This window comes from Rhinopithecus bieti, unplaced genomic scaffold (genome assembly GCF_001698545.2).
Source record: "Rhinopithecus bieti isolate Rb0 unplaced genomic scaffold, ASM169854v2 scaffold_37555, whole genome shotgun sequence".
Lineage (NCBI taxonomy): Eukaryota > Metazoa > Chordata > Mammalia > Primates > Cercopithecidae > Rhinopithecus > Rhinopithecus bieti.
This window is the reverse complement of record NW_016815947.1, coordinates 202,631-218,710: the sequence shown is the minus strand read 5'-3', so window position 1 is coordinate 218,710 and position 16,080 is coordinate 202,631. Positions and strand designations below refer to the sequence as shown.

Genomic DNA, 16,080 nt, shown 5'->3' with positions numbered 1-16,080 from the left:
GCACCCCCCCCCCCCCCCCCCCCCCCCCAACGCCCTTTCACAGCTGCTGGAGTCTCCAGCGGAGCCGATGAGTAACGGCCCTGTCGAGGTCCAGCCTCGCTCCTCTGGCTTCTGACAGGCACCTGGGTGCTCTACAACTGGGAGGCTGCTAGGAATGCTTCAAAGGTCTCCCTTAAGGGTAATGCCCTGGCCCCTGGGGGCACCTAAAACCAGCTCAGCTGAGGAGCCAATGCAAAGCATAGAACAGCAGGCACATGCAGAATGGAACCTCCATGGGATGGAAAGGGGCAACAGAGCCATGAAAAAGGGCCCTGCCGTGTGTGCCTCCTCCTCTAGGCACCTACAGCTATGATCTCATCTCTCCCACATATCAACCCTGCAGGCAAGGTAAGGTAAGAATCAAGTAAGAATCAGAGAAGTTGAGTCACTTGCTCTAGGTCATACAGCTAGGAAGAGGGTGGGGCAGGGACTGGAATCCTGACTTGAAGGCCTGTACTCTTGTTACCATGCCCTACTGTCCTCCCATGGGTTAAGTTTTTGGATGGTCTATGGGGGATACTTAGGTAAGTCACAAGGCATGAATATATTCCGAGCTGGAACTCAAACCCAGGTGTGCCTCTTGACTTCTGCCGGGCTCTTCATTCTACTCAAACACCCAGCAGGAGGGATTTGTAGGAGGGTTAATTATGGTCTGTCTCAAGGTCAGAGGCCCCCCAGCATGATTTGAATGTGATGCTTTCCATAGTGCTTCAAGCCACACATAACTTTTTCAGTACAGTCTGCAAATCTGAGGCCCTGCCGTACCGTCATCAAGTTGACCGGGCAGGAAGGTGTGCAGCAGCATCCGCCCATTCCAAGGCCCTCCTCTTGGCCTCTTGCTGGCCCTGACTCCCTTCCTCAGCACGATGCCATCTGCTCATCATCTTTTCTGCTCATCTTTGCCAGGCACTAAGCTGCACGCTGTACCTGTAGCATTTAATTTGCTTTAATTCTTACCACTTTCCTGAAAAATATTCTCCTCATTTTCAGAGATGCAGAAAATGGATCTCTGAGAGCGCTACTGACTTGTTCAAGTTCACATCGCTGTTCCATCAGTGGAGTGACTGGGACAGACCCACAGGAGTGCTTTTCTCACTGTCATCTCAGCCCTCAGTAGAGCAGGAGCGAGGAAGCAGGAGGCTTGAAGCAAGAGTATGAAACATCAGACATCACCTCTGCCCCCAGGGCTCTGGAGACCTTGAGCATCCACATAATGTTTAAAGTAATAAAACCAAAGAGTAGATAATACAGGACCAAGATGGATATCTGGGCTGTATATTCTGTGGGTGAACAGAGCTGGGAGGTCTTCTCGGCTGATCTGGAGAGGAGAGACCAGTTTCGGGCCTGCTTCCAGCCACTCCTCCATCTCCCCCACTTTTCATCACCCGAGGAGAAGCTCAGCCAGCCTGAAAGTGTGAGTGCTTCATCTGCCGGCAAGGAGGGAGGAGACAAATCACTTTAAACGTGCGAAGAGTTTTTTTTTACCACTCTTTCCCTTCTTATCTTTGTTTATTCTGGAGATCAACACAGACAATGGGAAAGTTATTCCCAGGAGAAGACCTGGCTATGTAGTTTTAAAATATACTTATTTCTTCTTCCCCAGTCTCCCTCACCATCCCCTATTGCATTGATTGAGAGCAGAGCCATTTCTGAGAAGCGACATCACGTAGTGGTGTTCGGATGGTGAGCCCTGACTGCTGGTGTCTATCTCCAGGTGCACTTGTGTCTGGTGAGATCCAATAAGATGATCTCACTTCTGCCAGCCCAGCCGAAAATCAGCGATATATTTGTGTCATATATTTTGGCCTGTGAACATCCAGTCTTGGGTATTCCATAAATTGAATAATCTAAGAGAATTACAATAGATGTTCATTTTCAAATGTTTCCTCCAGTGGAATCCCTTGAGTTAAATTTAGTCCCCAGATATGAACTGGGTAAAAGTGGAGTTCCTTTGGTTTTTGGGGACAGGGTTTGGGACAACACAACCATAGACTCCGGGCCTCTGAGGGAGGTCTGGAAAGCACTGGGGTAGTTGACTGGAAGTCAGTTTCTAGATCTAATATTTTAAAAATTTACCATCTTATATTATTCTCCTCTGTTTTGTGCCTGTGACTGGACTTTCCTGGGAGCCAGTGACAGCTGTGTGGTCAGAGACATTCTTTTACATTTAAGTTGTGTCCCTGCACACAGGAGGAGCACAACAGCAGATTTATACCCAGTTGAATTTCAGTCTCTATCCCTACTCAAATCAAGCGTTTGCAGCAGTTTGTCTGGTAGAGAGCCAATAGCCACCAGTCTAGATGTGATGTCTACTCTGCATGCTCATGGAGCCGGCCATGAGCCTTGCTGTCTCTCCTTCTTTGCCATCTGTAAAAGCAAACTCTTTGCCCAACAGGATGAAATCAAAATGAAATCCTCAATTGGAAGTCCCCTCTGTAGGGCTGTCTTCTCAAATCTTTTCCATCCAGGCAAAATTATACCTCCGTACTACCAGGAAGAAATGCAATTAATTTTCAAGAATTTATTGAAACTTACACGAATAATAGACAAGCAGAGAGCCAAATCGTGAGTGAACTCCCATTCAGAATTGTTACAAAGAGAATAAAATACCTCAGAATACAACTTACAAGGGACATTAAGGACCTCTTCTAGGAGAACTACAAACCACTGCTCAAAGAAATAAGAGGACACAAACAAATGGAAAAATATTCCATGCTCATGGATAGGAAGAATCAATATTGTGAAAATGGCGATACTGCCCAAAGTAATTTATAGATTCAATGCAATTCCCATGAAGCTACTATTGATTTTCTTCACAGAATTAGAAAAAACTACTTTAAATTTCATACGGAACCAAAAAAGAGCCCATATAGCCAAATCAATCCTAAGCAAAAAGAACAAAGCTGGAGGCATCACACTACCTGACTTCAAACTATATTACAAGGTTACAGTAACCAAAACAGCATGGTACTGGTACCAAAACAAATATATAGACCAACGGAACAGAATAGAGGCCACATAAATAACACCAGACATCCACAACCATCTGATCTTTGACAAACCTGACAAAAACAAGCAATGGGGAAAGGATTCCCTATTTGATAAATGGTGCTGGGAAAACTGGCTAGCCATATACAGAAAACAGAAACTGGACCCTTTCCTTACACCTTATACAAAAATTAACTCAAGATGGATTAAAGACTTAAACATAAAACCCAAAACCATAAAAACCCTAGAAGAAAATCTAGGCAATACCATTCAGGACATAGGCATGGGCAAAGACTTCATGACTAAAACACCAAAAGCAATTGCAACAAAAGCCAAAATTAACAAATGGGATCTAATCAAACTAAAGAGCTTCTGCACAGCAAAAGAAACTATCATCAGAGTGAACAAGCATCCTACAGAATGGGAGAAAATTTTTTCAATCTATCCATCTGACAAAGGTCTAATATCGAGAATCTACAAGGAACGTAAGCAAATTTACAAGAGTGAAACCAAACAACCCCATCAAAAAGTGGGTGAAGGACATGAACAGACACTTCTCAAAAGAAGACATTTATGTGGCCAACAGACACATGAAAAAAAGCTCATCATCACTGGTCATTAGAGAAATGCAAATCAAAACCACCATGAGATACCATCTCATTCCAGTTAGAAGGGTAATCATTAAGTCATGAAACAACAGATGCTGGAGAGGATGTGGAGAAATAGGAACACTTTACACTGTTGGTGGGAGTGTAAATTAGTTCAACCATTGTGGAAGACAGTGTGACGATTCCTCAAGGATCTAGAACTAGAAATACCATTTGACCCAGCAATCCCATTACTGGGTATATAACCAAAGGATTATAAATCATTCTACTATAAAGACACATGCACATGTATGTTTATTGCAGCACTATTTACAATAGCAAAGACTTGGAAACAACCCAAATGCCCATCAATGATAGACTGGATAAAGAAAATGTGGCACATATATACCACAGAATACTATTAAGCCATAAAATGAATCAGTTCATGTCCTTTACAAGAACATTGATGAAGCTGGAAACCATAATTCTCAGCAAACTAACACAGGAACGGAAAACCAAACACCACATGTTCTGAGTCATAAGTGGGAGCTGAACAATGAGAACACATGGACACAGGGAGGGGAACCTCACACATTGGGGCCTGTTGGGAGGCATGGGGCAAAGAGAGGGAGAGCATTAGGACAAATACCTAATGCATGCAGGGCTTAAAACCTACATGATGGGTTGATAGGTGCAGCAAACCACCATGGCACATGTATACCTATGTAACAAACCTGCATGCTCTGCACATGTATCCCAGAACTGAAAGTAAAATTAAAAAAAAATTAGTATGATTTGATAACCACAACAACAACAACAACAACAAGAATTTGTTGAAACTCTCTGTTTTAGGTACTATATTTTAATATAGTGGCACTATATTTTAATATATTGGCCAGGGTATGAATACATGTAAAGTGTGATCCTGTCTTCAGGGGTTTGTTCAGTGCTCATGGTAGCAGTAGGCACCTGGGGGAGGATGAGAGGGTTAGAAGATGTGCTAATACGCTCTCAGCAGGTGGAGAATAGGCTTCAAGGACTTTATTCTGAAAAGGACAAGGAACTAAGTTTAAAAGATAAGGAATAAAGGAAAGAACATACTAAGCAGGGGAAATAGCATGAGCCAACACTTGCAAGCATTGCTGTGCCTGCCTTTTTTCTTGAGGTTGCACAGTGGTCTGGGGTACTTGGAGTATCAGGTTTCTTAGGGAAAGTACCTGGAGTTGATAGTGGCCACAGAGTTTGGAAACTAAGTGGGAAAGGCCATCTGAGCTACAGGATGATGAGTTTGTTTCCATGAAATTTATGGTCATTGTTCAGTTTTAGGAAGATCACTCTGATGATATTTTAGAGAGTGCATGTTGGAGTGAGGAAAAAGGGGGCTCAGGTGCCTTTGGGAGTGATCATGGGAAGCCAGACTGAGGTGGCATGATTTTATTTTAAATGAGAGAGAGGAAGAGGGTGGATGCCAGAGGTTTTGGAAGTAAAATTAGTAAACCTATAACGGATTTGATGGTTGTGAAAGAGAAATTAAGGAAGAGGCCACATTTCTGGTTTGAGAAACTGAATGGAGACAGGAACTTGCTATTGAAATTGGAGTTGGGTGGAGAATGAGCATCTTGGTTATGGGAGGTGGAGATGAGGCTGTAGATGAGTTGTGTTTGAGGCATCTGTAGGTCATCCAAATGGGATGTCTGATAAGGAGTTGAGCTCAGGAAGAAGGCCAGGTTCATGGGTGGTAACTGACTGCCTGGCTGTGGCTGGACAATCCAGGGATCACTTGAATGGCAGAAGAGAAACACCAACAATTAAAAAGGAAAGAGAAGGGAAGATCAGGAATGCAGAAGGAAGAACTGGAGGAAGTCCTGCCTTCTCTTCAAAGCCTCCTAGGAAGAAAGTCTGCCAATCAGAAAGCAGCCTCTGTCAGTCCTGTGGCCATAGAAGCCCATCACACTGCTGTGTCCTGGGGCTTCCCTAGAAAAGTCCTGGTTGGGTGGAGCACTGGCAAGATGAAGGACAATGCAAAAGAGAGCCAGGTGGTTCTGCAGAATTGGCTGTCTTCGGGCCCCTCACTGGCTTCCCTTGGCGAGAGGTGACCTGCTGGGCCCCAAGCACCGAAACTAATTAAGAGAGCTGTTTAACTTAAACACATCACCCCAGCTGTGCCATGGCTGGGCCCCTGGTGTCGTGTTGACAGCCGCTAGCCGATTAAAGGTGCAGCTAGACTGGCGAGGCACCGTTCTGAGGAGCTGCTATTACAGCATTTAATAGCAGGACTGTAGTTAATGGTTAGCAAATGTTTTATGAACAGGTTCCCCATGCTCTGTGAAGGCTGATTCAGTCTATTCAGAATGGAATTGCCTTCCCCTATTAAGCTTAGGAGTGTATAATCAATTCTTTCCCTCCACTGAAGGATTTTCCCTGTGGCAGAGTGGGACATTGGCCCTGTTTAAGATAAATAGGGCTTGTTCTGAAGAAAAGTCCTTGGTGGTGGGCTCGTGTGTGTCCAGGGATCTTGTGTGGATTTTTGGCAAAGTGGAGACCAGAGTGACTTGTTTCTTTTGGGTGGAGATAGACAGTCTGGAAAAGCTGAATGGTTACAATAAATTCTGCTCAGCCTGGCAGAGAGAACCCTGACATGGGACCTCCTTGGTTCTGATCCTAGCTGGAGTACTGGTTTCCTCTTCACCCTGGGCAGGCCATGTAACCTTCCTACCTTTGGTCTCGTTACCTGTCAAGTACAGCTAATAACATATTTCTTCCTTTCAGCTGATTGTAAGAATTAATGACTGTGAAACGTATCTAGTGCAGGGAGCGGAAAGGGATTGGGATGGTTAAATACTAAACTTTCAAGGAGAGTTGGGAATTCCCATTGAAAGAGTAGGGGAAATATAATTTGGCATTGTTTTAGTCTGCTTGGGCTGCTATAACAAAAGTATAAACTAGGTGGGTTCTAAGCAGCAGAAGTATTGCTCACAGTTATGAAGGCTGGAAAGTCCAAGATCAAGCAGTCAGTGTCTGGTGAGGACCTGCTTTCTGGCTCATACACAGAGCCTTCTTGCTGTGTCTTCACATGGCAGAAGGGGTGAGGGACCTCTCTTGGGTCTCTTTATCATTTTTATTTTTTACTTTTTTAAATACAGTGTCTTGCTGTGTTGCCTAGCTGGAGTGCAGTGGCACAATCATGGCTCACTGTAGCCTCAAACTCCTGGGCTCAAGCAATCCTCCTGCTCAGCCTCTCAAGTAGCTGGACTCAAGGCATGTGCCACCATGCTCAGCTCTCTTGGGCCTCTCTTATAAGGGCACTAATCTTATTCATAATGTTCCTCCCCCATGACCTAAGGCCCCACCTCCTCATACCATCACTTTGGGGGTTAGGATTTCTATATATGAATTTTAGGGGGACACAGATGTTCAGATCATAGTGTCCATTATTCATAAATTTGATATCAAATTGAATTCCTGAGAGTATTTATTCCAGATAAGTAACAGTTTAGGATGGATACATAAAGCATTAGACTGTTTCTATTCAAAATAGAAATGGGCTGTGATTTCTGTTTTTAATTCAAGGAGAACTAATACTGTTTTTTCATTAATGACAAATGGGAAAGGAGGGTGGAACCACAAGGCTGGCTTACTTTCCCCTATAAAACCAAGGCTTAAGAAATATTGTCCCTGGGGAAATCAGGAGGTTCAGATTTTCAATCCTCCAACTTGTACTTAAACAGATGTTTCTTTTATTTGTGTGCTTTTTACTGAAATTATTTTCACTAAATTACACATTGAGACTACACTCAATGGCTGGTAGGCAGATGACCGTATCTCTTCAGTTACTTTTCTGTTTCTCAGTGAAAGGGTCTCTCTAGCCCAAAACTACTGAAGGGCAGGGTTTTGGTTGAGCCATTTGTATCCGCTATCTTACATCTTCTATTGAAAAAGAATTTGAGATATTGCTTAGAAAACTTGAGAACTCAGCCTGGTTCTGGCATTTGGCAGATAATTGACTTTGAACAAATCTCGTAATATCTCTGAATTTTGTCTCATCCAAAAAAAAAAAATACATAAGTAGTGTAATAAGGCCCACATTATAATGTTGTAGAGATCTCATGGGACATTGTATATGAAAGCTCTGTGCATGTGCCAGATGTGGAGATTCTTGGCCAGAGTGGAAAAGAAGGTAAAGGAGGAGGAAATCTAGCAGTACTATCTAGTGCCCTGAGCCCACATGGCTTGTCTCTCTCTCCCAAGGCCAACCTGATGGCTTCCTTTCTCCTTCTGGGGAGTGGCCCACTGACTGCTGAGTGCTTCTGTGGGCAGAGGTCTTGGAGCCCTTAGTCCACCCAAAGGCCTTCCCTAGATGATTCTGACCCTGCTGGTCAAAGAATGCCCTAGATGTGTTTACTAAGAACAAACTACAGAGCAGCCTGTCCTCAGTGCCCAGTACCAGCCTGCAATGAAAGCAGACTCACCAAGAACGCCCTCGGCAGGCACCCTGCTCCCCGCTTGACGCACACTGTCCCAGGTAATCCTCCCAGCCCAGCCTGCTGGGAGGTGGGTGCCATGGCTCGCTTTCCATGGGTCAGGAGCTGAGGCTCAGAGAGGTGAAATGACTTGCACAATGTCATATAGCTAGTGAAGGGTTGTGCCAGTGGGAGCCCTGGCAGGAAAAAGCTGGTGCAGGCAGTAGGTGTGAAAGTCCATGAAAGGGACTTTGAAAAGCTCTGTGACGGAGATAAGGGAATATGCTCAGGTACTAACACCAGCAGGAAGCAGTTACCACCTAGGGCTGGGGAGCAGAGCAGGGAATGGTGTTACTGGTGAAGGGAGTCATCCTGGAGCCCTGGCAGAGGGCCCGGACAGGAGCTGTAACTACTGGGGTGTGGTGCTGAGAAGAAGGAGGTAAGGAGTAAATGCCTAGTCTTTCTTTCCTCCCTCCTGAAGGTCTCCTGCAGGTGCCTCCAACCAGCTGAGGCTCAACCCAACCCTAAGCCAGAGAGAGGGCTGAGAGCCCAGGGGATGGGTTAATAGTGCTCAGCTTCCCAGGCTCAGGGAGGGGTGGAAAAGGTCAGAGACAACCTATGGGGGAAGGGGCCAAGGGAGCATAGCCATCATGCAGACCTAAGTCTGACAGTAGACAACATCGGGCCCATTGCCATCTCACTAAGCTGAGTTAGCATTATCCACTTTCAGAGAGAGGGTGGTTGCCACGTAGTGATTTCAGGCTGGATGAATAAAAACAGAAAAGCACCGGATAATTGTTCCCCCTGGTGACTGTGAGAAGGGCCATTGCCTCTCGTGTGGTCCTGGAGCTAGGCCTGGTGCCTCAGCTGCTAAGCTGGGTCTCCCAGACTTGGCCTAGCTTTACATTTACACAATGTGGCTGTTGCAAGTATATATATATAATTCCAACTTTTTAGATTCATGGGGCACATGTGCAGGTTTGCTGCATGGAGTATATTGTGTGATAGTGAGGTTTGGGATACAAATGATCCCATCACCCAGGTAGTGAGCATAGTACCGAATAGTTAGTTTTTCAACCCTTCTCCCTCTCCCTCCCTCTTCTGTCTAGTAGTCCCCAGTGTCTATTGTTGCCATCTTTATATCCATGAGTACCCAATGTTTAGCTCTCACTTATAAGTGAGAACATGCAGATTTGGTTTTCTGTTCCTGTGTTAATTCACTGAGGTTAATGGCCTCCAGCTGCATCCATGTGGCTGCAAAGGACATGAGTTCATTCTTTTTTATGGCTGCGTAGTATTCCATAGTATATGTGTACCACATTTTCCTTATCCAATCCACTGTTGATGGGCACCTAAGTTGATTCCATGTGTTTGCTATTGTGTGTAGTGTTGCAAGTATTTTGAAATGTTGTTTTTATCGTCACTACGTTGAACCTGCAGCAGTTATTGGACCATCTTGTTTAATGCATCAGTGAAGAAACACTTGTATTACTATATCACAAGTTTAAAAAATATGTTGAAATACCCGATTTCAATATGATTTGTTTCCTTTGTAACACTATGCATTTTATTTTTTGCATTTATAAGTGCTATTCTGAGAAGGGATGCATAGGCCTCCCCATGGCAGGCACACACAAGACTCAGAACCCCTGGGCTGGTTGATTTTTAGACCCTGGTACATTGACCTGAATCATAGGTACTAGATTGTGATGAGTGATGGCTCAGTGATCTGGGTCAGAATGTCTGGTCAGGGGCTCCCCATGCCTGGAGGCCAAGGGTCTTGGACCAACCTTCAGGAGTATACCTGCAATGGTTTTTGGCTCTTTCTGCATCTGGATTCACTGATCTAAACACTGATCCTTTCTCATGACCACACTTCTGAGGCAAGTGTCCTGAGAAAGGAGAGTGGGGACAGATGAGCCTGAACCTACCAAACGGACTATGGTAAACCAGAAGATGAGCACCTTCAACTTGGCATTTTCTCAAAGTGGGATCCACTCATCACCTGCCTACTTCGTTATCACTTGGGAAGCTTCTTAGAATGTAGGCTCCCACAGTGTCACCCTCCATCCTGCTGAGTCAGCAATTTGGGAACAGGGCCTGGGGATCTGCATTTCATGAGCCTCTTGGGTGATTTGGGGCACACTGATGTTTGAGAACCAGAACCACTGCTGTAGATTCCCTGTGCCCCTGGGACTTTTAATTTGACCCGAAGTCCAAAGTTTTAATTGAATTTTAAACAACATACCTAACTTTCTAAACCAAGTTGCACACTGGTTGGATTGAAAGAATGCAAGTGTGGAGAATCGTTGCTTTTAGCACTGTCTAGGTCTCTTCTTGCTCCTGTCCAGCATAACTAGAGGTCCTATTGTCAGGCTGAGCTGTGGCTGCTATCCTCTCTGGCTGGGCTTCTTTTCATAAGAGAAATAAAACAGCCAGTCACCATACTAGCAGGGTCTTTCTCCCACTGCCCTGGAAGGCAGGAGAAGTAACGTTTCCACTGTTCAGTCCTTTTCAAGTGGTTACTCTAGGGATCCGTTGCCAAGGACTGGCCAGTGGGGATCCTCTCTCCTTTCAGTGAGCCTGCTCAAAGCCCTCTCCTTATAACAGGGGGCTCCTGCCAGGACCCAGTACCCTAGCTGGATCAGTGGCACAGACACTCGGTAGCAGGGGCACACCAGAGCTCAGAAATTAGATAATAGCATAACAGCCCCTTTGGCCTCTGGTGACTGGAGTCTCAGTTGACCTGAACTGTTCTATTTTTCCCCTGAAGTTTTGCATTCCAAGGCCAGTCATTTGATCAAGTGAAATGACGAGGCTGTGGTTTTATATAGCGCCTTTAATTCAAGCGTTTAAAGTGCCATTCAAAGGTCAGAACTTCCAAAGGGATAAGTGCCCATGCCATTTATGTTCTTTAAAATATTAGGATAAATGAAAAAGCAGTATACTGGCGCCCCACTGATGGGTTTACGCTTTCCAGATCTTCATTAGTGCTTCTGAAGATTGCCAGCGTTATATGGATGATCCATTTGAGAGCAGCGAGCCTGCAGATACACAGTATCTGTGCTGCGAATAATAATTCCAGCTTTCGTTTAAATTGCTCCTTCTCTAGAGCATGATTTCTTTTATGAGCAATATTTTTATGGCCTAGTCTCATCCTCCTTTGCTCAGATGGTTTAGTGGGCTGAACTCTGGCCCGGGTTTCTTCTGTATCACTTCAAGACTCAGCCTAGCCACCCAGAAAATAGGAGGCTATTCCCAGTCTCTTCTCTCCCATGAGAACTCTTTAGTTCTTTATATATTTTGCTGCATGGTCTCCTGTGTTGAAAGATGTTACCCACTAAATAAATGGCTCTGATGTTACGATGCTTTTGTTTTTCCACTTTTAATAATCAAAATATATTTTCTAATTAGAGTTTCTGATTAGCATGGGGACCGGTAATGCTGAGTTGATATCATTCCAGTCAAAGGCAAAGAAATGTGACATTTTGTTTCTCCTGTGGGACTTTATCAAGGATAAGCAAACAAATGAAGCCTGTTAGGCTTTGGAATCTATGGAAAATAGCTTGCAGTGACCTGTTATGACATTCAAGGGCCCCTAGAAGTTGGGAACTACAGGGTTAGTGTTTTTTCTGTTCATTCACTTGTTTATTCATTTGTGCAGCAAACTTGAATGGGGTAGACGCTGTGCTGGGTGCTGGAGTTGAATGGGACGGACAAGAATCTGCTGTCAGTGGAGGACAGATGAATAAGCAAGAAAAGACCAGGCATGGACAAATGCCATAGTAACAGTAAAACAGGATGTGAGGACGGAGGGACAGGCCACTTTAGATCAGGCAGTTGGGGAAAGAGTCTCAGAGGAAGGGACATTTATGATGAGACTGGAATGACAGGTAGCAGTCAGCCACGCTAAGCTCATCCTTGATGGCATTGACAGAATGGCCAGAGTAAGCTCACACATATGTAAATGTGATTTCAGTCTTATCGCAAACCACTTTGGAAAAAAATCAGTACGGCCATTAAGCAGACAGCTCACCCCAGGGGATCAAAGCATGCGCTGGACTTCCTCGAAGTGGCCTGTTTACTTTTACTGTCTCCGTAAGTAACGTGTGATCTCCTTGCAGGCAGGGATGCTGACTTGCTCTCCCTGATAGCCACAGAGCATAATGCAGTGCCTGGCACAGAGGAGGCATGCCTGAGTGAATGAATCAATGAACTGTAGGGATTTTCACTTTCCTTGGGTTTTGCATAACTACACTATAGTGGGGTTCTTACCAAACAATGGCAGGGGCTCAAGGGTGTGTACGATCTGGTAAGAGAAGCCCAGAAGGGTCTTACCAGCCTTGATCAGACCTAAATGCTATGATCTAAAGACCAGCATGAGAAGAAAACCTTTAGTCCTCAGTAAAATATGAATGTCCTGCTATGTCTCTGGTTAGAAAGCATGGATGCCGAGGTAGTGAAGAAGCCCATGTAATCAAAAGCTAAGTATTTGTGGGCTTTGAGCTCCTGGGAAGCAGCAATAGGAGAATCTAGTAATGGAAGCAGGAAACTTGCTTTTTAGTGGTGGCGGGACTGTCCTGGGATTCAGGCTAAAAAATGGAGCAGATGCCTCGGGGGAAGTGCTGGGATTTCTGGTGTGGCATGGTCCCTGGTTGCATTTTTCTTGGCCTTATTTTGAAGAGTGGTTTTGATCAAAAACCAGACTTAGCTAAGATCTGAACCACGGCTATCAGGGTTGGAGCTGGGCAGGACAGGAGGGCATGACAGGGCAGGTGGGGAAAGACTGGGATTTGAGAAGAATCCCACTTACTTGGGTGGGGAGTTCACCCAGCTGCAGGTGCTAGTGGGTGAGTTGGCACCTATAAGTTCAGGCATTATAATTGTCTTTAGTCTCGGATCTACCAGATGAAGTGACTGACTACCCCCTGGAGTCAGGGTTCTCTACCTATTATGTTGGGGTACAGACAGTGGATGTGAGGACAGGCAAAGAACCTAGTATTATCAGGCAGGTCCCGGGCCTTGAAGAAGTGCCCAGTGGAACACCAGCACAGGCATATAGGTCCAAAAAATGCCACCCAAGACTAGGGCTTGGGGGCAAGTGAGCTCTTTGGGAGCCTGGGGCTCTGCTTTCGTGGGGGGCCAGAGCTGGTTAAACCCTTTCTGCCTCAGCTTAGGGTTAGGCTGGGCTGAGTGAGTGGCTCCAGCTGTGAGGAACTGGGACTAGGTACCCAGAGGCTGGTGACAAGCAAGGACTGATGCTGTAGCCCTCACCGCTGTCCTCCTTTTGAAGGAGGAGGGACGCCAGATGAGATATTGGACACCCAGTTCTATTTCGGTTTCAGAGAAACAAATAATTTTTATTACATATCTCAAATATTGCATGAGATGTTTTGTGGTTGATCTGAAATTCAAATTAATTGGGCATCCTTATTTTTATTTGCTAAATCTGGCAGTCCTCACTTGAAGGCAAAAGAAGCTCCCAAAGAGGCCCTGGATTTCTAAAGCGCCTGCCGCCAGTGCCGTCTTGTGCAGTGGAGGCTGATTGAGGCTGGAGTTGCTCTCCCACCTCCCTGAGGATATGTCCCTCCTGGGTCAGTGGTGAGCTGAGGGCAGGGGCTGGAATGCTGGGCTGCTGCAGTGGGAAGGGGTCTCTTGGCCGATCAGAGGAAGGATGCCCTGGTATCCTGCAGGAGGCCAGGCTTCCATGGGCAGCAGGCCGCTGCTTTTTGAAAAAGTGTCCCGAGTGTGGGTGGTATCAGCCCTGGACAATACCTAGCTTCCCACTCTGTTTTTTGACGTCTAGGGTATGTTCTAGTGACCCCTAGGATGTGACATCTCAGCTATCATCCACCCAGTTGTAAGAGTCATACATGTTTCTGCCAGGTAAAGGTTCTGTGCTTTGCAGAGCGGGAACGCCGAGGCTCACAGAAGTATAGGGAGACAAGGACTTGGTGCCATGTGGAGCGCTGAGGCTGCAGCTCAGATCTCTGGACCCCTAGGTCAGCTTAGAGTCTACAGGGCGGGGCAGTGTCCTGGGTACTACTTCTGACTTTGCTGCCAAGGACATACAAGTGAAGGGATGCCTCAGGATTATCAGCCTATTCCCGCGGGATGGTCCCGTGGAGTGCCGTCGGGTAGCTCAGCACTCAGTGGGGTATTTCCTTGGCAGGTGGAACATTTGGGTCACCACGGAGGAAATGCTGTCAGCCCAGGGGTCACACAACTGGGGCAGGAAGTTGAGCATCATGTTGTTTTTAAGTTAAAAATGAGTGTTGGGTGGGCGGAGGGGAGGGGGAATGTCCACCAAGCTATTTCCGAAATCTTTGTCATTTGCTGTCACTTTTGAGTACACTCTAAGACAGTCAATGTGAAGTCTTCATTTCAGTGATTGAGAGAGGAAGCAGTGGAAGCCCCAGTAAAGGGTGTCCCAGTCCCTGAACCCACAGAGGCAGTCGCAGCAGGGCAGCAGAGAAGGGGCCTCTGACGCCTGCCCATGATCACCGGGCCCTCTGCTTCCGTGGTATTAGTCAGGGTTCTTCCAAGAAACAGAGCCAGTATGAGAGAGAGCTGGACTGATTTTAAGGCATTAGCTCATGCAATTGTGGGGACTGGCAACTCTGAAATCCAGAGGTCGGGCCAGCAGGCTGGAAGGGCAGGTGAGAGTTGGTGCGGTCTTGAGCTTGAGATCTGTAGGGCAGGTCCCGCAAGCTGGAAGCTCAGACAGGGGTTCTGTGTTACAGCCTTGAGGCAAAATTCCTTCTTTGGGAAACCTGACTTTGCTCTTAAGTCTTTAACTGATTGGGTGAGGCCCACCCATATTATGGAGGGTAATCTGCTTGACTCAAAGTCTGCTAATTACGAATGTTAATCACAACTAAGAATGCCTTCACAGCAACATCTAGACTGGTGCTTCACCAAGCAACTGGGCACTGCAGCCTAACCCGGTGGATGCATAACGTTCACCGTCATGCCTTCCCTCTTCCCTCTGCACCATCTTGATCCACTGGATCCGTTACTCCCTGACTATTGCCTTAAGTGAGGAGAGGGCCAAGGAAGGGTGTAATCACATGTGCTCAGAGACAGAAATCTGGGGGTGTTGCAGCTGGCCAGAAGGTTTTCCACCCTGTTCATTTCATTGTCTCCATCCAGCAGACTTTCTTGCCCCGAAGGTAGTTTCTCTGAGGTGGTGCAGCATCTCCTGGCCTGATTCCTTGACTTCGTCTCTGTGGGAAGAGCACCCCTCTCTGTCTCCTGCCCCTTTCCTCTTTAATTATAATTTGGTCATGACTCACAGGCTGTCTCTCCAGTGAGGTCCCACACAGGGAAGTTCCCTGTGGGGTGTTGGGCTATCCCCAAATGCCAACAGCTGTCATGGAGAATCCCTCACCTCCAAGAAGGCTGCACATTCACTATTTGAAAAAAATAAACTTTTTACTTCATAATAATTTTAGAGTAACAGAAACGTTATAAAGAGACTGGGGAGTTTCCACATACCCCTCACCCAGTTGCCCCTGAAGTTGTCATCTTACGTTACTGCAGCACATGGTCACAGGTAAAACACCAGCACAGGTGCCTCACTGTTAACTGAACTCCAGACTTTATTCAGATTTTACTAGTTTTCCTCCCGATGCCCCTTTCGGTCCCAGAGGCTGATCCAGGTCCCCATGTTGCATTTAGTGCTGCTTCCCTTTCGAGGCAGGCTTTGTCTGCCTGCCACTTGCTCCTTCTCACTCTGCCCCTTTCCAGTCCTCCCCCGTCTATGTGATACTGACCGGAAGTTCCTGGTCATGCCTGTCCGTCTGTGTTCAGAGGCCTAACACAAGGCCCTCTTCCTTCTTACATGCTGGGAAGAAGGGAGCCGTCTCTGCCGCTTGGTAAATATTTTACAACACCTAATGGAATCAAGTTGTTTGCTCTGCAGGAAACAGAAAGACATTAGTTAAGAAAGTAACAAGCTGGCTGTTGCTGATGCTTCAGGTTTATCGAGAGGCCTGGAGCTTGAA

The 16,080-nt window shown here is 46.1% G+C and overlaps 1 protein-coding gene across 5 annotated transcripts in view; it reads left to right on the top strand.

Annotated features, from left to right (window-relative positions):
* GALNT14 (polypeptide N-acetylgalactosaminyltransferase 14) overlaps positions 1–16,080 on the top strand; it is a 235,575-nt gene that overhangs the window by 81,529 nt on the left and 137,966 nt on the right. For 3 of the 5 annotated variants that reach the window (XR_001881883.1, XR_001881884.1, XM_017854207.1), the window contains exon 2: positions 1,030–1,453. The exons of the other annotated variants lie outside the window; for them this stretch is intronic. Coding sequence is in view for 1 of the 3 variants with exons in the window: in XM_017854207.1 (XP_017709696.1) it covers positions 1,298–1,453 (156 nt within the window). In the remaining 2 variants the exon portion in view is untranslated. The remainder of the gene's footprint in view (positions 1–1,029; positions 1,454–16,080) is intronic. 5 annotated transcript variants of the gene reach the window in all.